Source organism: Ammospiza caudacuta, chromosome 24, assembly GCF_027887145.1.
Source record: "Ammospiza caudacuta isolate bAmmCau1 chromosome 24, bAmmCau1.pri, whole genome shotgun sequence".
NCBI lineage: Eukaryota > Metazoa > Chordata > Aves > Passeriformes > Passerellidae > Ammospiza > Ammospiza caudacuta.
Window position 1 is genome coordinate 6,160,336 of NC_080616.1, and position 23,265 is coordinate 6,183,600.

The 23,265-nt window shown below is 57.3% G+C and overlaps 2 protein-coding genes across 2 annotated transcripts; both read right to left on the reverse strand.

The window, feature by feature from the left end:
- Nucleotides 1-144: 144 nt before the first annotated feature.
- On the reverse strand, nt 145-4,759 carry OPTC (opticin). The gene is made up of 6 exons (XM_058819557.1): nt 4,538-4,759; nt 4,107-4,245; nt 2,441-2,599; nt 2,009-2,211; nt 903-998; nt 145-315 (listed from the first exon to the last, which is right to left on the reverse strand). The coding sequence occupies exons 1-6, from the start codon at nt 4,757-4,759 to the stop codon at nt 145-147; spliced, it is 990 nt and encodes a 329-aa protein (XP_058675540.1).
- A 6,599-nt stretch (nt 4,760-11,358) lies between these two features.
- PRELP (proline and arginine rich end leucine rich repeat protein) lies at nt 11,359-22,672 on the reverse strand. Its single transcript, XM_058819310.1, has 3 exons — nt 22,607-22,672; nt 14,643-15,588; nt 11,359-13,067 (listed from the first exon to the last, which is right to left on the reverse strand). Exons 2-3 carry the CDS (start codon nt 15,571-15,573, stop codon nt 12,889-12,891), a joined length of 1,110 nt encoding a protein of 369 aa, XP_058675293.1. The 5' UTR covers nt 15,574-15,588; nt 22,607-22,672; the 3' UTR covers nt 11,359-12,888.
- Nucleotides 22,673-23,265: the final 593 nt, after the last annotated feature.

Sequence of the window (23,265 nt, forward strand, 5' to 3'; positions counted from 1 at the left end):
TTTATTTTATATGTTTGCCCCAGCACCAAGTTCACCCTGGGGGGGAACATCTCCACTTAAATCACATTTTCCATGGAGCAGTGGGGTCTGAGTGCTCTGGGATGGGATCTGGGATCACTTTCCTGCATTTCCAGCTCTGGGGGCTCAGGAGAAGCGGCCGGTGGGCAGGCGGGGCAGGCAGGAGAAGGCGTTGGGGAAGAGGCTGAGGTTGATGGGGTTCCCGTCCAGGCGGATGTCCTCGAGCGCCCGGCGGATCTGGCCCTGCTCCTGGCTGTCACAGAACGTGTCCTCGTGCATCGTCTGGATGTTGTTGTTCTGCGGGGACAGGACACGGGCACGGCCAGGTCACAGGGAGAGGGAGAGGAGGAGGGGGACCAGGGCCAGGACCAGGACCAGGACCAGGACCAGGACCAGGACCAGGACCAGGACCAGGACCAGTAAAAAGACCAGGACCAGGATCAGGGCCAGGGCCAGGGCCATGACCAGGACCAGGACCAGAGTCAGAGCCAGGAGCAGGAGCAGGAGCAGGAGCAGGAGCAGGAGCAGGAGCAGGAGCAGGACTAGGACCAGGACCAGGAAAAGGAAAAGGACCAGGGTCAGAGCCAGGACGAGGACCAGGACCAGGATAAGGACCAGGACCAGGATAAGGACCAGGAAAAGAACTAGGAATAGGACCAGGACCAGGACAGCAAGGATGAGGAGGAGGAACAGAACCAGTCCAGGACCAGGACCAGGACTAGGAATAGGACCAGGACCAGGATCAGGACAATGAGGATAAGGAGGAAGACCAGGACAAGAACAAGGACCAGGATCAGGACAATGAATAAGAGGAGGAGGAGGAGGAGGAGGAGAACGAGGAGGAAGAGGTGGGATCTGCTGAACTCAGGCAAAGCCCATCCCACCTGGAGGTGCAGGGAGCGCAAGCTCTCGGGAAGGGGCACGGGGATAAAATCCAGCTGGTTATCGGAGAGATGGAGGAACTGCAGCTGCTTCAGGTCCTGCAGGGAGAGGACAGAGGTGAACCCCTAGAGGTGAACCCCCAAAAGATGAACCAATGAACCCCCTAGACAGGAACCCCTAGAGATGAACCCCTTAAGATGAACCCCCAAGAGATGAACCAATGAACCCTCTAGAGGTGAACCCCCTAAAGATGAACCCCCAAGAGATGAACCCAAATAGAGATGAACCAATGAACACCCAAGAGATGAACCCCAGTAAAGATGAACCCCAGAAGAGATGAACCCCTAAAGATGACCCCCCAATAGATGAACCCCTTAAGATGAACCCCTGAGAGATGAACCAATGAACCCCCAAGAGATGAACCCCAATAGACATGAGCCCCCAAGAGATGAACCAATGAACCCCCTGGAGATGAACCCCCAAGAGATGAACCCCTAGAGAGGAACCCCTACAGATGAACCACCTAAAGATGAACCCCCTAGAGATGAACCACCAATAGAGGAACCAATGAGCCACCTAGAGACGAACCCCTTAAGATGAATCCCCGAGAGATGAATCAATCAGTCACCTAGAGACGAACCCCAATAGACATGAACCCCCAAGAGATGAATCAATGAACCTCCTAAAGATGAACCCCCAAGAGATGAACCAATGAGCCACCTAGAGACGTACCCCAATAGAGATGAACCCCAATAGGGATAAAATCCCAATAGAGATGAACCCCAATAGAGATTAATCGATGAACCTCGTAAAGATGAAACCCATAAAGATGAACCTCCTAGAGATGAACCAATGAACCCCCAAGAGATGAATTCCCTAAAGATGAACCCCAGTAGAGATGAACCCCAACAGAGATGAGCCCCCAAGAGATAAACCAATGAACCGCCAAGAGATGAACCCCCTTAAGATGAACCTCTGAGAGATTCATCGATGAACCCCCATAGAGCTGACCCCTCTGGATCTGATCCCCCTGGATCTGACCTCCTTCTCCCCTCCCTCCACCCCCGTCCCCCTGTGTCTGGCAGAGCCCCCCATGTGTGGGGCGCACCCGGAAGGCCTCGGGGCGCAGCCCAGCGCTGGGGATGCGGTTGAGGCGCACGTCCAGGCGCACGAGGCCGCGGGGCAGCTCGGGCAGCGCCGTCAGGAGGTTCTCGGGCAGCAGCAGCTCCTGCAGGCTGGGCAGCCCCCGGAAGGCGTCCGCGTCCGCCCACGAGATGGAATTGCTGCTCAGGTCGATGCGCTTCAGCTTCTCTGAGGGCAGGAGGAGGACAGGGACAAAGCCAGGGTGGTTTATTCCCTGCTGCCCTGATTTTTTAAGATTTTCTAATGTTTACATTCTTGTAACCAACTTTCTCACGCCGTTTCTGTAAATAACTTATTGTTTTGCATTCTTTTATGGAGGAAAAGAAATTTGATGGACCGTTAGTTTGCCCAGTGCCATTGGAGAGGCGGGATGTTCCTGGTGGTGACCCCGACGTACCGAGGCCGCGGAAGTCGCCGGCGCGCACGGCCCCGATGCGGTTGAAGCGGGCGTACAGGTACGCGGTGTCCGGGGGCAGCGCCGGGATCTGCTCCAGCCCCGCGTCGTCGCAGTACACCGAGCTGCCCAGGCACAGGCACAGCACGCAGCTGGGCAGCCCTGGAAACAAGCAGTGACCCCATGAAATACCCCAGAGCAGCGGGAGGAGCTCATCCCGCCGTGGGGACATGGGTCTGTGACACACAGAGCCCCCTGACCCCATAAAATACCCCAGAACAGCAGGAGGAGCTCATCCCGCCATGGTGACATGGAATTGGTGACACCCAGAGCTGTCACAGCTCCCTGACCCCATGAAATACCCCAGAGCAGCGGGAGGAGCTCATCCAGCCATGGGGACATGGATCTGGGGCACATGGAGCTGTCACAGATCCCTGACGCCATAAAATACCCCAGAACAGCGGGAGGATGTGGGGACATGGACTTTGTGACACCCAGAGCTGTCACAGCCCTCTGTGACCCCATAAAATACCCCAGAACAACGCAGGGACATGCTCACACTCTGGGGACACAGAATCCACGATGCCAGAGCTATCACAGCTCCCTGACCCTATAAAATACCCCAGAATGGCGGGATCTGCCCACCTGGCTGTGGGGATATGGATCTGTGACACCCAGAGCTGTCACAGCTCCCTGACGCCATAAAATACCCCAGAACAGAGGGAGGATGTACCTGCTCTGTGGGGACACAAAGTCCATGACACCAAAACTGTCACAGCCCCCTGACCCCATAAAATACCCCTGAATAGTGGGATCTGCCCACCCTGCCCTGGGGACATGGGTCTGTGACACACAGAGCCCCCTGACACCATAAAATACCCCAGAACAGCAGGAGGAGCCCATCCAGCTGTGGGGACATGGATCTGTGGCATCCAGAGCTGTCACAGCCCCCTGACCCCATAAAATACCCCAGAACAGTGGGATCTGCCCACCCTGCCATAAGGACACAGAGCTGGTGACACCCAGAGCTGTCACAGCCCCGCATCCTCCAGGGAAGGGACAGAAACTCCAAGCAAAAAAACCCCATAAATGTATGAAGTGCCCAGGATCAAACCCCTCCTGCAGGAGGAGGGGAAATTAAAGCCCCCAAATTCAGATTTTTACACCCAAAGCTCTCCTGGTCCTTTTAAGTCTCCCACTGGAGGAAGAAGAACTCAAGAAAATTCTTTTGAATCAAGAAAAATTCTTGATCCCACCTGTCCCCAAGGGGTAAAACCAAGCCCACACCTGATCCCCCTCCTCTCCCCAAGGTTCCCAAACCCCTTCTAGGGATGGTTCAGAGCAGCTCAGCACCAATTTCCTTTCTCCTCCCACTTAATTTTTCCCAGCCTGGAGTGACAGCAAAGGAATAAAGATATTTATCCTCGCCGCAGGATTTTAATTGTCACTAATCTAATTGCCACTGTCGCGAAGCCTCTGCTCATTAAAGCCTCGCTGCTTTGCTGGAGTTCATTTTTTCCCAGCAATTTCTCTCTCTGCAGCCCTCCTGTGAGCAGACTCAACCCCAAAACCCTGTGAAGAGCTGCTGGCAGCACCTAAATTCCCTTTTTTTCCCCCCAAAACTTCACCTGTGTGACATGGGGGTGAATCCCAAGGGAGCACAACTCACCTTGTCTGGGGATGGGCGCTGAGGGCACGGGGCCAGCACTGCTTGGGGGCTGCAGATTTGGGGTTCCAGATGTGGTTTCAGCCAGCTCTGGGAGGGTTTTGGGGTCCTTGGGGCGGGGAGCCAAGGTGCCAACCTCGATCTGCAAGCAGAGAGTGCGAGTGTGGGGGATTTGTGCCCTCTGGGGAGGGTGGCATCAATCAGAGTCACTGGGTTGGGGTCGTTGATTCCCTCTTGGAAAGCTCTCCAAGCTCTCTTGGCCCAGAGGGATGAAGGAATCCTCACATCCAAGAGCTGGCAGGGGTTTGGTTTGAGTAAAAACCTTCCCCAATCCTGGGAGAGCTGCCAGGGCTCCTCCTGCAGTGCCACATCCATCCCTGGCATCAAATCCCCGTCCAAAGATGGAACCAGGGGCTGTCCTGTGTCCCCCTCACCTTGGGGACAAGGTCCCCGTAGTCATAGAGCTCCTCGTAGTTGCTCAGGTCCAGGATGTCCCCGTAGCTCTCCAAGGTCACGTCGTAGTTGTCCAAGTCCAGGTTCTCAAAGAGGCTCAGCTCAGCCTTGGGTTTCTCCTCCTTCCTCCTGTCCTTGGCTGGCCCCGCCCAAAGTGTCCCCAAGCACAGGGCGGCCACCCCCAGCCAGCCCAGGGGACACATCCTGCACCTGGCCGGGGTCACGGCACCGGGAATGTCACCAAGGGCTGGGTGGGGGGGACAGGTGGTCCCAAATCCTGGGGGGACAGACAACCCCAAACCTGGGAGGCACAGACCACCCCGGGAGGGGACAGACAGCCCAAATCCCGGGGGGACAGACAGCCGCAAATCTCGGGGTGGAGGGGACAGACAGCCCCAAATCCTGGGGGGACAGACAGCCGCAAATCTCGGGGTGGAGGGGACAGACAGCCCCAAATCCTGGGGGGACAGACAGCCCAAATTCCGGGGGGAGGGGACAGCCCCAAACCCAGAGGGGACAGACAGCCGCAAATCTCGGGGTGGAGGGGACAGACAGACCCAAAACCTGGGGGGGGACAGACAGCCCCGGGAGGGGACAGACAGCCCCAAAACCCGAGGGGACAGACAGCCCCAGCTCCATGGGGGACAGACAGCCGCAAACCTCGGGGTGGAGGGGACAGACAGCCCCAGGAGGGGACAGACAGAGGGGACATTCCGTGACCCTTTTCAGCGCATTTCACGCTCGGCTGTGCAGGAGAGGCCCCGCGGGGCTGCCGGGGCTGCCCGGCTTTCCCAGCCCCGGGAGGAAGATGGGGGGCTCGGGGGGCGATGAGGGGGCTCGGGGGGTGGTGAGGGGGTCGTGGCCCTCGTGGGGATGGGTGGAACCAGCCCCCGGCCCAACACGCCCAGCAGAGGAGGAGAACCAGCCCCAGGAGCCCCAAAACTGCTGCTCCCCCCTTCTGCTCCCACATCCAGCTCTAAATCTGCTTTTCCAACATCCTGGCGGGCCAGAGGCCACGGGGTCCGTGTGACAGCACGGGGACATCCCCCGGTGCTGGCAGCTCCACATCCAAACCCTCCAGGGCCCATTCCCAATGGAGAATTCCCTCCCGTGGGACACCCACGGCAGAGCAAGGCGAGGGTCCCGACCCCCTTCAAATCCCAAACCCCAAACCCCAAATCCCCAATCCCCAAATCCCAAATCCCCAATCCCCAATCCCCAATCCCCAAATCCCAAATCCACCACCCAGGCCGGAGTTTTTTTCACTCCATCCCGAGGACGCTGCTCCCAAATTCCTCCTGTTTTCCCCCAGATCTGCCCTTTCCCAGCGCTCTGAGATCCCTGAACCCCCCAAACCCTCCCATCCTCCAGCTGGGGGGGCTCTGGAGGTGCCAAACGAGGCCGGGATGGACGTACCCCCTGTCTGTCCTTCCTCCTCCTCCTCCTCCTCGTCTGCAGGGGCTGGGGAAGGGCTTGGGAAGGGTTTTTAAGGCACGGAGAGGAGGAGGAGGAGGAGGAGGAAGAAGGGGCAACTCGGGGGTCTGGCCGAGGTGACAAACAGGACGCGGCCAATCAAACCCGCCGTCCCCTGCTGGCTCCTTACATTGTCCCCAAGGCCACCAGCCCGGAGGTGGCTCCGCTCCAGCAGCCCGAGAGGGGCTGAGAGGGGCGGGAGTGGAGCGGTGACATCCCCAGGGTGTCCCCAGGGTGGTGGGGACAGAGCCAGGGCAGGAGCGGTGACATCCCCCGGGTGTCCCCAGGGACGGTGGGGACAGAGCCAGGGCAGGAGCGGTGACATCCCCCGGGTGTCCCCAGGGACGGTGGGGACAGAGCCAGTGCCACCCCAGGAGGTGCCACCAGAGGGGGACTCCCGGCTGTGTCCGGCCCCAAAGCACCCGGGGGACCCCAGTGATCAGCCCAGGGTTTGGGGGGGCTGCAGAGACCCCCCGGGCAGGGATGGATGGGGACACTGAGCTCACCCAGCCCTGCGCCCCTCCCGGGAGGAGAAGAACCCCAAATCTTCACTCTCTGGGGTGGTTTGGGGTTTTTGTGAGGGGGGAAGCTGGTGTGGGTACAGGGGGTCTCAGCACACCCAACATGCAGCCTCTGGGGTGGTTTTGGGGTTTTTGGGGACAAGGAGCCGCTGTGAATGCAGGGGGAGCTCAGCACCCCAAATCTTCACGCACTGAGAGGTTGTGGGGTTTTTGGGGAGGAGGAGCCAGTGTGTGTGCGGGCGGGGGCTCAGCACCTCCAATCTTCATTCTCTGGGGTGTTTTGGGGTTTTTGGGAAGGGGGAGCCAGTATGGGTGCGGGGGGGAGGGCTCAGCACCCCCAACCTTCGCTCTCTGAGGTGGTTTTGGGGTTTTTTTGGGGAGGGGGAGCCTCACTGGGGCAGGGTAGGAATTCCCTATGCCCCTCTGTGTCCCCATCCCGGGGACAGAGCTCATCTCAGGGGGCCACCACCCCCCTCCTTGGGGACGTCACCGCGGGGCTGGCGCACCCCAGGAGGGGCAGGACGAGCGCGGCAGCCCCTCCTGGGCAGCCTCGTGCCCACCCACCCACCCACGGCCGCGAAAATGTTCCCGGTGCCAGCGGCGCATCGCCCCCCACGCACCCACCCACCCTCCCGCAGCGCCCATCTGCTCGGGGGGGGGGGTGGGGGGGCGGCCGGGACACCCCCACAGCCCCCCGGGGACACCCGGAGACCCCCAGACCCCGCTGTGTCACCCCCCGGCCCCGCTCATTAGCGGCCGCTAATCTTCATTAAGCCCCTCATTAAGCGGCTCGGTGGGCACCGGGACGGGCCCGATGTGACAGATGGGGACCCAGCGCTGGGAACCGCGGCTGGGGAGCCCCAACCCCTCCAACCCCACTAATGAGGGGGTGCCAGCCCTCGCCGTGACCCCACAGGAGCTGCCAGCCCCAATCCCAATCCCCATTCCCAATCCCAATCCCAATCCCTCGGGTTTTAGGGAGCAGCTTTGGGGTGCTCAGCCCCCCCAAAACCTTCAATCCCTGGGGTGGTTTTGGGGTTTTTTGGGGAGGGGGAACTGGTGTGGGTGCGGGGGGGGCTCAGCACCCCAAACCTTCACACACGGAGAGGTTTGGGGTTTTTTGGGGAGGGAAAGCCGCTATGGGTGCAAGGGGGAGTTCAGCAACCCAAACCTTCATTTTCTGGGGTGGTTTTGGAGTTTTTTGGGGAGGGGGAACTGGTGTGGGTGCAGAGGGGGCTCAGCACCCCAAACCTTCACACACGGAGAGGTTTTGGGGTTTTCTGCGGAGGGGGAGCCAGTGTGGGTGCAGCGGGAGCACAGCACCCCAAAACTTCACTCTCTGGGGTGGTTTTGGGATTTTTTGTGGACAAGGAGCTGCTGTGAATGCAGGGGGGACTCAGCACCCCAAACCTTCAATCCCTGTCACAGTTTTGGGGTTTTTCTGCAGAGGGGGAACCGGTGTGTGTGCAGGGGGGCTCAGCACCCCAAAACTTCACTCTCTGGGATGGTTTGGGGTTTTTTAGGGAGGGGGAGCCGCTGTGGGTGCAGGGGGAGCACAGCATCCCAAGCCTTCAATCCCTGTGGCAGTTGGGGGTTTTTTTTGGGAAGGGGGAACTGGTGTGGGTGCAGAGGGGGCTCAGCACCCCAAACCTTCAATCCCTGGGACGGTTTTGGGTTTTTTAGGGGAGGGGAAGCCGCTGTGGGGCAGGGGGAGTTCAGCATCCCAAACCTTCACACACGGAGAGATTTTGGGGTTTTTTGGGGAGGGGAAGCCGCTGTGGGTGCAAGGGGGGGGGCTCAGCACTGCTCCCCTCATTGAGAAACCCTATCCCAACGCGGGGAGATGGCTCCGACATCCCCGGGGAGGGAAAACCCCGCTGGCAGAGGGGGATTCAGAGCGCGGTTATAAAACAGTGGGGTTGCAGGGAGGGGGGCGGCTGTGAGCGTGCTCTGCACAGCACAAACGCTCCCAAACCCGCTCGGCCCCCCCGGCCCTTCCCACATCCTCACACCTTCCCCCGCTGCCGCCCTCCCGCTCCCATCGGGAATCGCAGGGGAGGAGGAGGAGGAGGAGCCGCTGCTGCAGCCAACCCAGCCCAGCCCGACCCCGCTGCTGAGAGAGGGGCTGGGACCCCATGGATGGGTTCCTGCATCCCAGATTTTACAGGGAAAGGTGCGGGATGCTGGGATGGGGATCTGATCCCATAGATGTGTTCCTGCATCCCAGATTTTACAGGGAAAGGTGCGGGATGCTGGGATGGGGATCTGATCCCATAGATGTGTTCCTGCATCCTCAGATTTTACAGGGAAAGGTTCGGGATGCTGGGATGGGGATCTGATCCCATAGATGTGTTCCTGCATCCTCAGATTTTACAGGGAAAGGTTCGGGATGCTGGGATGGGGATCTGATCCCATAGATGTGTTCCTGCATCCTCAGATTTTACAGGGAAAGGTTCGGGATGCTGGGATGGGGATCTGGTCCCATAGATGTGTTCCTGCATCCCAGATTTTACAGGGAAAGGTGCAGGATGTTGGGATGGGGCTGTGGCTCCATGGATGTGGCCCAGAATCCTCAGATTTTAGAGGGAAGGATTCAGGATGCTGGGATAGGGATGTGACCCCGTGGATATGGATGTAGGATTTTGGAATGGGGATGTCACCCCATGGATGTGTCCCTGAATCCTCAGATTTTACAGGGAAGGATTCAGGATTTTGGGATGGGGATGTCACCCCACAGATGTGTTCCTGCATCCTCAGATTTTACAGGGAAAGGTGCAAGGTGTTGGGATGGGGCTGCGACCCCATGGATGTGGTCCCTGCATCCCAGATTTTACAGGGAAGGATTCAGGATGCTGGGATAGGGCTGTGACCCCATGGATGTGGCTCTTAATCCCAGATTTCACAGGGAAAGGTGCAGGATTTTGGGATGGGGCTGCGACCCCATGGATGTGTCACTGAATCCTCAGAATTTACAGGGAAAGGCACAGGATCTTGGGATGAGGCTGTGATCCCATGGATATGGATATAGGATTTTGGGATGGGGCTGTGGCCCCGTGGATGTGGCCCTGAATCCCCAAATTTTACAGGGAAGCATTCAGGATGCTGGGATCAGGCTGTGACCCCATGGATGTGGATGTAGGATTTTGGGATGGGTTTTGTAACCCAACAGATACGCCTCTTAATCCCAGATTTTACAGGGAAGGATTCAGGATTTTGGGATGGGTTTTGTAACCCCACGGACATGTTCCTGCATCCTCAGATTTTACAAGGAAAGGTGCAGGGTGTCAGGATGGGATGGTGACCCCATGCTTGGGGCCCCAAATCCCAGATTTTACAGGGAATGGTGCAGGATGCTGGGATGGGGTTGTGACCCCACAAATGTGTCCCTGAATCCTCAGATTTTACAGGGAAAGGTGCAGGATTTTGAGATGGGGTTGTGGCCCCATGGATGTATCCCTGAATCCTGAAATTTTACAGGGAATTTGGGACGGGGCTGCGGCCCCATGGATGTGGTCCCTAATCCCAGATTTTACAGGGAAGGATTCAGGGTGCTGGGATGGCGGTGTGACCCCACAGATATGTCTCTGCATCCTCAGATTTTAAAGGGAAGGATGCAGGATGTTGGGATGGGGCTGTGACCCCATGGATGTGGTCCCTAATCCCAGATTTTACAGGGAAGGATTCGGGGCGCTGGGATCAGGCTGTGACCCCATGGATGTGGATGCAGGATGCTGGGATGGCGCTGTTATCCCACAGATGTGTTCCTGCATCCCAGATTTTACAGGGAAGGATGCAGGATGCTGGGATGGGGATGTGACCCCATGGATGTGGATGTAGGATTTTGGGGTGCGGCTGTGACTCCATAGATGTATCCCTGAATCCTCAGATTTTACAGGGAAAAGTGCAGGATGCTGGGATGGGGCTGTAACCCCATGGATGTGTCCCTGCATCCTCAGATTTTAAAGGGAAAGATTTGGGGTTTGGAATCCAGGGGCATCCAGGGATTCTCTGGGAATTCCATCCCAGCCAAGAACTCCTTCCCAAATTCAGCATCACCCCAGCCAAAACCCCAAAAACCCCAAAAACCCCAAAACCATTGGGAGAGTCATCCCCAAGCAAGGAAATTTTGGATGGAGCAGCACCCGAGGAAGGCGAGGATGGATCAGGGAGAGGCTCAGGGTCCCTTGTGAATGATTTTATTTCCACTGCTGCAGGGAGTGGGAGTGCAAACCCCATAAAGTCACCGGGTTGGGAGGTGCGGGTGCCGTTGGGAGTATCTGTACATTCTACCAGTCTATATACACATCAGATATAAATATACATAAATCCAGGGGGGCTCCGTCCGGGTTTAGGGCTCAAACCTGTCCCCACCCAACTGCAGGGAGAGCTGCAAAGGAGATTTTACCCTCCTTAATTAGCAGGAGGTTTTAATTAATGGGAAAAGGGGAGCACCCCTGTGCCAGCTGCAGGGAGGAGGACACGGTGCCCGTCCGTGGCCGTCCTGGGAAGGGTCAGTTCTGCAGGCTGGGCACAAAAGGAGCTTTCTTTGGTTTATTTAATGCTCATTGCAGTTGGGTTTTGATTTTTTTTTTTTCCCTCTCTCTAATGCTCGGCCTTTAAATCCAAATCCTGAGACTCAGGAAGAAAAGAAGAGAATAATCCCCCCTAAACCCGGAGACCCAATAAATGCAGGTACAGCTATAGGGGGGGAAGAGATACATGTGGGGATGGGGAAGAGCAGGGATAAAAATAGCCCTTCCAAAGGATGATTCTTCCCTTTTCTTCTCCCTTCCTTTTATTTCTCATTAAAAAAAAAAAAAAATAAAAAAAATAAAAAACAAGGCAAAGCCCAGCCATGTGTGATTGGCTCTGGAGAGAAACTGAGCTGTGGATGTGGCCCTGGAGCCTCAGATCTCAGAGGGAAGGGGGCAGGATTTTGGGATGGGGATGTGACCCCACAGATCTGATTTTACAGGGAATGATGCAGGATTTGGGATGGGGCTGTGACCCCATGGATGTGGATGCAGGATTTTGGGATGGGGCTGTGACCCCTTTTATGTGGCCCTGTATCCCTCCAGTTAAGAGGGAAGGATTCAGGATTTTGGGATGGGCTGTGAAGAATTCAGGATTTTGGGAAGGAGCTGTGATCCCATGGATGTGGTCCTTGATCCCAGATTTTAGAGGGAAGGATTCAGGAGGCTGGGGTGGGGCTGTGGCCCCATGGATGTGGTTCTACATCCAAAGATTTTAGAGGGAAGGATTCAGGATTTTGGGATGGGGCTGTGATCCCACAGATGTGTCCTGGCATCCTCAGATTTTGCAGGGAATGATGCAGGATGCTGGGATGGGGCTGTTGGTCCCACAGATGTGGCCCTTGATCCGAGATTTTACAGGGAAGGATTCAGGATTTTGGGATGGGGCTGTGACCCCATTTATGTGGTCCTGTATCCCTCCAGCTTAGATAGAAGGATTCAGGATTTTAAGATGGGACTGTGATCCCATGGATGCGGTCCTTGATCCCAGATTTTAGAGGGAAGGATGCGGGACACTGGAATGGGGCTACGGCCCCAGGGGTGTGGTTCTACATCCAAAGATTTTACAGGGAAAGATGCAGGATTTTGAGATGGGGCTGTGAAGAATTCAGGATCTTGGGATGGGGCTGTGATCTCATGGATGTGGTCCTTGGTCCCAGATTTTACAGGGAAGAAATCAGGATTTTGGGATGGAGCTGTGTCCCCATGGGTCGGTTCTAGGATGGGGATTTGAAGCCGGGCAGGGTCTGCTCCTGCCCAGGGGGTGTGGGAAGGTGTTCCCCCCACACAGGGGCAGGATCCCCTCCCTGCTCCATCCCTGCACATGCACAGCTCCAGACGGGATTTAGATCCTCCTCCTCTGGAGAAACGTGGAGCCAAAGCTCTCCAGAAGGGCGACAGGAGTGTCCCCATCCCCTGCGATGGCCTGATTGTCCATCCTCCCTGACTTCTACACATCCCACCACCCTCAGCTCCTGTTCATCCCATCCCAGCTCCAAAACCCACCGGGAATGTTTCTTGGTGCTGGACACACCCCGAGCCCAGCGCTCCATCCGGACCGACCCCAAAACCTGCGGGGCACCAAGGGAGAGACGGAACCGGGGACAAGGGCCGGGGGACAAAGGACAGCGAGCTGTGACACGGCAGAGCGCGGTCCCCAAGGAGCCACCGCTGTCCCCGCAGGGCAGGAAGAGGGGAAAACGAGGAGAGGGATGGAGGCGAGGAGAGAGCAGGGGGAGAGAGGGAGGAGAGAGGGTCCCACGTGTCTGAAATGTCCGAGCAAAGCCTGGGAGAGGCGGGGCGGGGCTAAAACACCACGGACTGCAGCAGGCGGAAACACAGCATCAGGTCCAGAGGGATGGGCGGCTTCAGCAGGTTCCCGTCCAGCCGCAGGTAGCGCAGCCGGGGCACGCTGTCCAGGTCCGAGGGAGAGAAATCCTGGATGGACACCAGCGAGGTGGGGCAGATCTGGGTGCCGTTGATTTCTGCGGGGACAGGGGACACACAGGGGTGAGGGACGGGGAAAAGGGAATGTGGAGAGGAGAAGTAGGGTTCAGGTCAGGGAAAGGAGAATGTGGAGAAGAGGAAGAGAGGGATGAGGGTTAGGAAAGGGGGAATGTGGAGAGGAGGAGCAGTAGGTTAGGGAAAGGGGAATGTGAACAGGAGAACGAGCAGGACATGGGTTGGGGAAAAGGGAATGTGGACCGGAGGAACAGAGGGATCCAGATTAGGGAAAAGGGAACGTGGAGAGGAGGAGCAGTGGAATGACGGTTTGGGAAACGGGAATGTGGAGAGGAGGAGCAGGAATATGGAGAGGAGGAACAGAGAGATGCGAGTTAGGAAAAGAGGAATATGGACAGGAGGAAGAGCAGGATGAGGGTTAGGGAAAGGGGAATGTGGGCAGGGGGAGCAGCAGGATGTGAGTTAGGGAAAAGAGAATGTGGAGAAGTGGAAGAGTGGGATACAGGTTTGGGAAAAGGGAATGTGGATAGGAAGAAGAGCGGGATGAAGGTTAGGGAAAAGGGAATGTGGACAGGGGGAGCAGTAGGATGCACGTTAGGAAAAAGGGAATGTGGAGAGGAGGAGCAGTGGGATGTGAGTTAGGGAAAAGGGAATGTGGAGAAGAGGAAGAGCAGGATGTGGGTTTGGGGAAAAGGAACGTGGAGACGATGAGTAGTGGGATGTGGGTTTGGGAAAAGGGAAATGTGGAGAGGAGGAACAGAGAAAAGGGAATGCGGACAGGAGGAAGAGTGAAATGTGGGTTAGGGAAAAGGAAATGTGGACAGGAGGAGCAGGAATGTGGAGAGGAGGAAGAGCATGATTCAGGTTAGGGAAAAAGGATTGTGGTGAAGAAGAAGAGCAAGATGCAGGTTTGGGAAAAGGGAATATGGAGAAGAGGAGGAGCAGGATGAGAGTTAGGGAAAAGGGGAATGTGGAGAGGAGGAAGAGCGGGATATGGGTTTGGGAAAAAGGAATGTGGGCGGGGATTTTTGAACCCCCCTGCTGTTGAACCTCAAATTTGGGTTGTTTTGCCACCAAAAAGGACAATCCCAGGCTGCTCAAAGCCCCAGCGAGAGGGAAAATCTGCCTTTTGATGAGGAGCGAAGTAGGTCACGTTCCTCGGGAGCGCAGCTCGGGATGCGGCGGCATTCCGGAGAAAAAAGGGATCACCCCGCCCCCGGAACCTCTGCCGTGGAATTGCAGCTGGATTTCCCTGGGATGGTGTGGGGCAGCCCTGGCTGCTCTGCCTCCATGGGATGTTCCCTCACCATCCCAAGCCGTGTGTTTGGCATCTCTCCCTAAAACATCTGCCCAAGCATTCCTTGTTAAATATCCCGATTTTTTTTCCAGGAAAAGAGCCTTTCCAAGGGCAGGTGGCTCCAAAGAAGACGGCTGGAAAAAGTCCTGCAGCACCACAGGGGATTCACTCTGCTCCTCCCCTTCCACCCAGATCCTCCCTCCACCCCACCTCATCCCACCCCTTTGAAGGCATCACATCCCACCAGGTGAGAAATGACCTTTCCAAGGTTTTTCTTCCCAAAAAACCCCGTGAGACTCACTCTCGATGGAGTTGTTGTTCAGGTAGAGGTGCTCCAGCTTGGGGCTGATGAAGGGCACGTTGGTGAGCTTGTTGTGGGCCAGGTGCAGCACCAGCAGGTTGGTGAGGTTGAAGGAATTTTTGGGCAGCCCCTTGTCCGAGATCTGGTTGTAGTTGAGCCGGATGAAAGCCAGGTTGGGAAACTCCTTGAAATAATCGCTGGGGATGTCCTCGATGTTGTTCCTGTCCAGGAAGAGCTGGTGGATGGCGCTGGGCACGCCAGGGGGCATCTTCCTCAGGATGTTGTGGGCCAGGTTGAGCTGCATGAGGTTCTTGAGCCCCTTGAAGGTGTTCTTGTTGAAGACGCCGTCGCTCAGCTTGTTGTGGTGCAGGTCCAGCAGCACCAGGTTCTCCAGCTTGTTGAAGGCCCCAGGAGGGATCTTGGAGATCTGATTCCTGCTGAGCCTCAGCTGCTCCAGGTTGGGCGGCAGGAAGGCGGGCACCTCCTTCAGCTGGTTCCTCTCCATGTAGAGGAAGACGAGGTTCTCCAGCTTCTCCAGCACCTTCCTGTCCACCTTGCGGATGCGGTTGTTGTCCAGGTTGACCCACTTGAGGCCGGTGGCGTTGCGGAAGGACTCCTCGGGCAGGTCGGCGATGAAGTTGTTCTGCAGGTACAGGTAGTGGATGCGCGCGGGGATGACGGGCACCGTGCGCAGGTTGCGGCTGTCGCAGTACAGCGCCGACGGGAAGTCGGGCGGGCAGTAGCACTCCCGCGGGCAGTCGGGGAACACGGACGGGGGGCCCGGAGGGAGGGGAGGGGGCAGCTCTGTGGGCTCCACGGGCTCCTCGAAGGGCAAGGGAGGCCGGGTGGGCCGGCGGGGCGGTTTGCGGCGCTGCCCGCTCGCCACCAGCGCCAGCGCCAGCGGGAGGAGGAACGCAAGGGTCGCCCTCATGGTCCGGGTGTTTTCCTGCAGGGACACGAGGAGGAGGGTTGGGTGTCGGGGAAGATGAAAGAGGAAAGCCCTATAAATATGATTGTCTGGCAAAAGATTTTGAGAATACAGAAACTATAAGTGAGATTGAAATGAAAGCAAACTTTGAGATCCCTCAGTTACTGAACAACTGGAAAACAATGGTGTGGCCACTGCAGGTGATCCCCTTTTGATGGGACAACACCCTCTGCTTGCAGACAGGCCCAAGGGTCAGAGCAGACCCTGCAGCTTGGCAGAAGGGCCCAAAGAGGAGTTTTTAGGGTTTAAAATGTAACACAGTGTGGTAATGTAGTGATTCTTATAGGCTGTATGTAAATGATGTAGGATTTGTATCTTGGACTAGATTGGTTAGTGAGAATCAGAATATTCAACACAGAAGATGATTGATTGTATTGTAATGGGAAATTTGCTGTCTTGTCTCTTAGCTCTTATCTCAAAGCTCTTGCCTTTTACACCTTACCCCTTTTACTCTCTTACCCTCTCATCCTCTGTACCCCTCTCTTCTCTCGGGCCTGCTCCAGCTGCGTTTGGCAGCTCCCAGCAGGGCCCTGCACTTGGCCCTTTGCAATAAACCCCAAGTGCCACGACCTGGCTGCAGAGATCTCTCCTCTCCATCCATCCCAACCGTCCTACCCCCGTCAATCCTACAGCTGGGTGTTGCAGACATCTTTTATGAAAATCCTTTCCATTATCCATGGAATTCCTCTCCCTGCCTCACCGTTATCCATGGGGAATGTTGCTGTTGTTGTTTAGTTTTGTTTTTAATTCGGGTTTTTATTTCATGTTCTCATCCCGCTCCGCCCGGGCCCCTCCCCAGAGGTCACTTCCATCCTCTCTTCCCAAAGGACGGATCAGCCCTTCAGACTCCTTCATGGATTTGGCTTCATTTGGCACTCAGGACAGCAAATCCATGATTCCAGAGGAAATTGGCTCTGGAAAAGCACCGGAAAGGAAAAGGAAAAGGAAAAGGAAAAGGAAAAGGAAAAGGAAAAGGAAAAGGAAAAGGAAAAGGAAAGGAAAAAGGAAGGGAAAAAGAAAAGGAAAAGGGAAAGGGAAAGGGAAAGGAAAAGGAAAAGGAAAAGGAAAAGGAAAAAGGAAAAGGAAAAGGAAAAGGAAAAGGAAAAGGAAAAGGAAAAGGAAAAGGAAAAGGAAAAGGAAAAGAAAGGAAAAGGAAAAGGAAAGGAAAAAGGAAGGGAAAAAGAAAAGGAAAAGGAAAAGGGAAAGGGAAAGGGAAAGGAAAAGGAAAAGGAAAAGGAAAAGGAAAAGGAAAAGGAAAAGGAAAAGGAAAAGGAAAAGGAAAAGGAAAAGGAAAAGGAAAAGGAAAAGGAAAAGGAAAAGAGGAAGGCCTTTGGAGGTGCTGGAGGTGCTGGTGCCAATTCTGGGGGGAAATCCAGCACTTCCAGCACAGCTGAGTGGGGTTCCCAGCCTATCGTCCCTTTCCAGCCCATTTCCAGCTCTCCTCACACCTGGAACCCACAATTTCCATCACCTCTGAAGGGAGAAAATCCCCCACCCAACCTGGGAACCGCAGGGACCCCCTGGCCCACCCCCTTCCAGAGCCGCCCCTGCCAGCCCCAGCTCCCTTTGCAGCCACCCCACGCCTTCCTGGGGCTCCAAGGAATTGACTTTCTCCAGGAAAAGTTCCTGTTTTGGCCCCTCCTGCCGGCCCAGCCTGTTCCTGCCCATCTGGCTCCGGTTAACCCCGCACGCCTCCCGGGCCGGCTGCTTTCCATCAGGGCTCTGGCATCTCACTGGGAAAGGAAGGGAGGAGCAGGGAAGGAGCCAGCAGAGCCCAGAGCTGCCGGGTCCTGAGCCCAGCAGAGCTGCAGCAGGTCCTGCTCGGGGATGGACGTGATCCTGTCCCTGCATTCTGGGTTCGGCGACAGGAAAATGGGAAAATCCACGACAGGGAAAGGCTGTTTGTGCAGTGACCTTCCCATTCTGGCAGAATCCTGCTCCTTCCCCAGACACAACCACAATGGATGGCGCTCACAAAGCTTTCCATGGCATTCCAGAGCTTTCCATGGGCTCCCAGAGCTTTCCATGGGCTTCTAAAGCTTTCCATGGGGTCCCAGAGCTTTCCATGGGCTCCCAGAGCTTTCCATGGGCTCCCAGAGCTTTCCACGGGGTTTTTCCTCTGCTCCAGAACCTGGATTTTAAACCCCACAAACACCCGAGGGAGAGCTGAGGTCAGAGCTTGGCCCAGTGCAGAGGGGAGGGAGCAGCTGGGAGGTGACATTCCAGCTGGGAGGTGACCATTCCAGCTGGGAGCTGACCATTCCAGCTGGGAGGTGACATTCCAGCTGGGAGCTGACCATTCCAGCTGGGAGGTGACCATTCCAGCTGGGAGGTGACAATCTTCCATCCAGGACACGCTATTCCAAGCTGTGATCCAGGTGGTGGATCCACTCAGGCCACCCAGCAATGTCCCAGCAGGGTTGGGGGGACAGGGCAGCGCTGTCACCCCACTGACCCTGCCCTGTCCCCTCACACACGAGGGTTTGACATCCCAGATGTTCGTGGACTCGGCACAGAGCAGGAACAGCCACCCCAGCCAGGAGTTCTGGCTGGAGAGTGACAAAATCCTGCGGAATTCTGTCGGCACAGACGGGCAGTGGTGGGAGGGTGACGCCACCCCTTTTATCCACCCTGAGGGGACTGTCCCAGCCCTGTGGCACTGCCACCACCCTTTCCCTGGCGTGCCTGTCCCCATCCTGCCTGGGGAAAGCAAGACCCACATTTTTTTTTCTAACAAACTGCAGGAAAGCAGCGACATTCCCAAAAAAAACCAGGGATGCAACGAGCCCGAGGCTACCAACACGTCACAATTGCTGCAAGATTCCAAGCCAGCTCTCCCAGGAAAAGCTGGAAGCGTGTTCTCCACCCTGTTGGGTTTACTGGCATGAATTCCAGGAGCAGAATTCCCAAATCCCACCCCCTGATCCCGCCAGAGCCCCAGCACAGCCTGTGGGACAGCTCCATTCCAGCTGCCCACAAGGAATCCGCGCCACTGGAACAAAGTTAAGTCATGGAGCAACGCAGGAATTCAGGAAACCGACGGCCTGGCGTGGAAAAAAGGCTCAATTCATGGACAAAACCAGCCCTGACACCTCCTCGCTCCGCACGGCCAAGGCACCCAACAGATCCCGGGGTTTTTCCCAGAAGGAGGCAGCTGCTTCCTCAGCCGTTCTGCTTACAATGGACAAAAAAAAAAAATTTTAAAAAATCCTTGCAACAGCTGGAAATTCCAGCCCCGAATGCCACTGGGGTTTGCTCTGCGCATATTTTCTCTTCCCTGCATCCCAGTAACCCCCAGCTCCAGCGGCGCTGGCTGCCAGCCCCGGCATGGGATGGGATGGACGCCAAGGGCAGGGAGAAGCCGCCAGCCCGGGGCGAGAGGGAGCCGTGCAAGGGTCACCGAGGGGGATTTGTCACGGCAAAGTCCCCTCGATGTCCCTCGGGTACCTCAGCAGCGGTGAGGGGACAGCGAGCAGCTGGATCCTGGTGTTTGTGCGAGATCCCGCTCCCCGCAGAGGGATAAAGGGAATTTAAACTCTGGGAGAGGCAGGAAAAGCCTGCATGGCTGAGCAGGGCCCCTTTCCAGAACGTTCCCGCAATTCCCATCAGCCCTGGTGGGGGAAAAGCCCCTCTCCAGCCTGGGAGCGGGAATGTCGGAGCAGAACAAGCAGAACAAGATAAAAATAAACCACAAGGACCGGGCAAAGCTCCTTCCTTGGCTTCCCTCGCGTCCAGCCCCGCTCGTGTCTCTGCGAGAGCCCGACCCAGCTCGGAGCTCGTCATCCAACGCCTCTGCAGCGCCGGGAATCGTGGAAAAAGGGCGAGGGCAGCCAGGCTGTCACCCGGGCGTCGCCGGGGTCCCTTGGGAAGCGCAGCCCTGATGCAACAACCCCCTGGGTCTCGCCCTTTCCCAGCCCTTTCCCGGACAGCAGCGGAGCCGGGGCTGGGTCCTGCTGCATTCCTACTGGGATGGAGCTGTGTCCGTGCAGGCATCGGTGACACCAGCCAGGACACTCCGTCCTGTCCCTTTCCCGCTGGGATGGCACTGTGTCCATGCAGGGATGGGTGACACCCACCAGGACACAGCCAGGACATGGTGACAACAGCGCGGAGCTCCTGCCAGGAGGGTCCCTAGATCCCCAAAAGCTCATCCCGTTCTCTGCTCCTGGATCCCCACAGCCCCCAGGATCGTCCCCAAAGGCTCATCCTGTCCTTTATTCCTGGATCCCCAGAGTCCCCGGGATCCTTCCCAAAGGCTCATCCCATCTTTTATTCCTGGGTCCCCAAAGTCTCCAGGATCCTTCCCAAAGGTTCATCCCTTCCCCTGATCCTGGGTCCCCAAATCCCTGGGATCCTCTCCAAAAGCTCATCCCATCCTTTGCTCCCAGTTCCCCACAGTCCCCAGGATCTTCCCCAAAAGTTCATCCCGTCCTTTATTCCCAGGTCCCCAAATCCCCAGGATCCTTCCTAAAGGCTCATCCCATCCCCAGCTCCTGAGTCCCCACAGACCCCGGGATCCTTCCCAAAGGCCCATCCTGCCCTTTTTACCCGGGTCCCCAGAGTTCTTGGGATCCTTCCCAAAGCTCATCCTGTCCCCTGCTCCTGGGTCCCCACAGTCCTCAGGATCCTCTCCAAAGGCTCATCTTGTCCTTTACTCTCGGATCCCCACACCCCCGGGATCTTTCCCAAAGATTCATCCCGTCCTCCTCTCCCTCCTCCCGTAGGAGGGCAGCCCTGGCCGGGATCACCTTCCCGCTGCTCCCTGGGTCTCAGCAATTCCTCCCTCCCTCCCTCCCTGCGTGTCCCGGCCCTTCCCGGCTCAGATCCCGGCTGCCACAAGCCCTGGGAATGGCTGCACAGGGACAAAAGGGGATCCCGGCTGCCACGAGCACTGGGAATGGCTGCAAGGGGACAAAAGCGGATCCCGGTGCCACACGCACTGGGAATGGCTGCAAGGGGACAAAAGCGGATGCCACAAGCCCTGGGAATGGCTGCAAGGGGACAAAAGCGGATGCCACAAGCCCTGGGAATGGCTGCAAGGGGACAAAAGGGGATCCCGCTGCCACACGCACTGGGAATGGCTGCAAGGGGACAAAAGGGGATCCCGGTGCCACACGCACTGGGAATGGCTGCAAGGGGACAAAAGGGGATCCCGCTGCCACACGCACTGGGAATGGCTGCAAGGGGACAAAAGCGGATCCCGGCTGCCAAAGCGCCGCCGGCCCAGACCCCCCACACGCCCCGCTCGCCCCCCCCAGCAGCCGCCTCGCCTCGTTCCGCTTCTCCCTCAGGCTGGGAAGCGGCTCCGACGCCTCATTCCCTCCTCCAAGGGCAGGGGAAACCTCCCACGGCTGCGCTTTGATCTCTGGAAGCGCTGATCCCTCATTGCCCGGGGAGCAGGGACTCGATTCCCGCATTCTGGCTGAGCCAGGAAACGGCGCTGGGATGCCCTGGGTGCCACACGAGGTACGGTTGGGATTGTGGGATCCCAGAATCCCATGGTCCCAGGATCCCAAGGATTGCAGGATCCCAGAATCCCAAGGATTGCAGAATCCTAGGACTGCTGTATCCCAGGATCCCAGGATTTCAAAAAACCCAAACCCCAAAATCCCAGGATCCTAGAATCCCATGATCCCAGAATCCCATGATCATAGGATCCCAGGATTTCAAGATCACAGGATCCCAGAATCCCATGACCCCAGATCCCATGATCGCAGGATCGAAAGATCCCAGAATCCCAGGATTGCAACATCTCAGGATCGCAGAATCCCAGAATCCCAAAATCCCAGGATCCCAGAATCCCATGATCACAGGGTCCCAGGACTGTAGAAACCCAAAATCCCGAAATCCTAGGATTCTAGAATCCCATAATCCCAGAATTGCAACATCCCAGAATCCCAGGATTGCAAGATCCTAAAATCCCAGAATCCCATGATCACAGGATCCCAGGATTGAAGGATCCCAGGATCGCAGGATCCCAGGACCTCCAGGAAGTTTCCAAGCCCTCACACGCCGCGCACCAAGGAGATAAATTCCCATGTTTTGCTTTGGAGCTGCTTTTCCCCAAACCTCTCCAGCCGGCGGGCAAGGGCAGGTCTGGGATCAGCCTCTTCCAAGTAACAAAACTCCTTTTCCTTCCAACAAAACTCCTTTTTTTTTTTTGTTTTTCCCAGGATTTCGGCGAACATCGTTTTGTTTCCCGCTCGTTCCTCCTGGCGGAGCGGGGACAAAGAACCCCGGGACCCCCGCGGGGAGGGGGCTGCGCTCCCCCGCCCACCTGGAGCTGAGCTCCGGGCAGGAAAAGTGGGATTACATTCCCTGGGAATGCTCGGTGCGATCCAGGCAGGAAAGAAAGGCTTTACCACCAACATTTTGGGCAGAAAACAGCCCGTTGGAGCTGTGGGGCTGCTCGCTCCCGCCCTGCTCCCGTCCGAAATTCCCTGTTCCCCCTCCATGGGAGCAGCCCCCCAAACCCAGGACGGGGTGCCCCGATGTCCCCGGAGGCTCCTGGTGGCATTCCTGGCTCCGGAGGGGTCTCTCCTCCCCTCAGCCTCTCCCTTTCCTCGCTTGTTTTCCCTCCTGCTTCCAGGGCAGGGATTGTGCAGCCCTCCCGTTCCCCCAGTTTGGCTGCAGAGCCGAACGTGCTGGGGTTTGGGGTGTGGGGGACGCACAAAGGGCACCTCATGTCCCCCCAAAAGCGCCTGGCAGTGGCCACAGCGCTGTCACACCCCCCGGGCCCCCAAATCCTCCCCTCGTCCACCCCAGAAACTCCTGGAAGCGGAGCAGAGAGAGAACAAAGACTCCAGAGCGCCGCAGGACAGAGGAACCAAGAGGAGAGGGGGGAAAGAGGAAGAGGAGCAGATGTTTTTGGGGATGGGAGGAAGGCCGGAGAGGGCAGAGCATCGTGGAGCGCTGGCTGGGAGGCTCAGGCAAGGTGAGGAGAGCCTGGAGGGGGAAGCACCTGCCCAGAGCTTACCTGTGCGCACCTCTCCCTCCTCCTGCCTCCTATTAATCCCCAAGACAAGTTTCTCTCTGGCTTCTCTCTCCCTCCTCCTCCTCCTCCTCCTCCACCACCTCCTCCTCCTCCTCCTCCTCTTCCTCCTCCTCCTCTGCGCTCCGCGCGGGCGAGCCCGGCCGGGCGCGGGGGTTTTGTGGTTGGGAGTGCGGGGGGCGGAGGGCTGGGAGGGAGGGCTGGGAAGGCTGGGAGGGAGCACTGGGAGCACTGGGGGCACTGGGAGGGCTGGGAAGGCTGGGAGGGAGCACTGGGAGCACTGGGAGCACTGGGAGCACTGGGAAGGAGCACTGGGAGCACTGGGAGGGAGCACTGGGAGCACTGGGAGCACTGGGAGCACTGGGAGCACTGGGAGCACTGGGAGCACTGGGAGGGAGCGCTGGGAGCACTGGGAGCACTGGGAGCACTGGGAGCACTGGGACGGCTGCGAGCGAGGCACGCTGACAACAATCCCGTCTTTCTCTGGCAGCCGAGAGCGGCGGGCTCGGCGCACGGCAACAATTCCTCCTCCTCCTCCTCTTCCTCCTCCTCCTCCTCCTCCTGCTGCTGCTGCTGCTGCTGGCGCGGAGGCAGCTCCTTGTTTCAAAACAAAGCTAATTAATCACGGAACAAGCCCTGCCCTC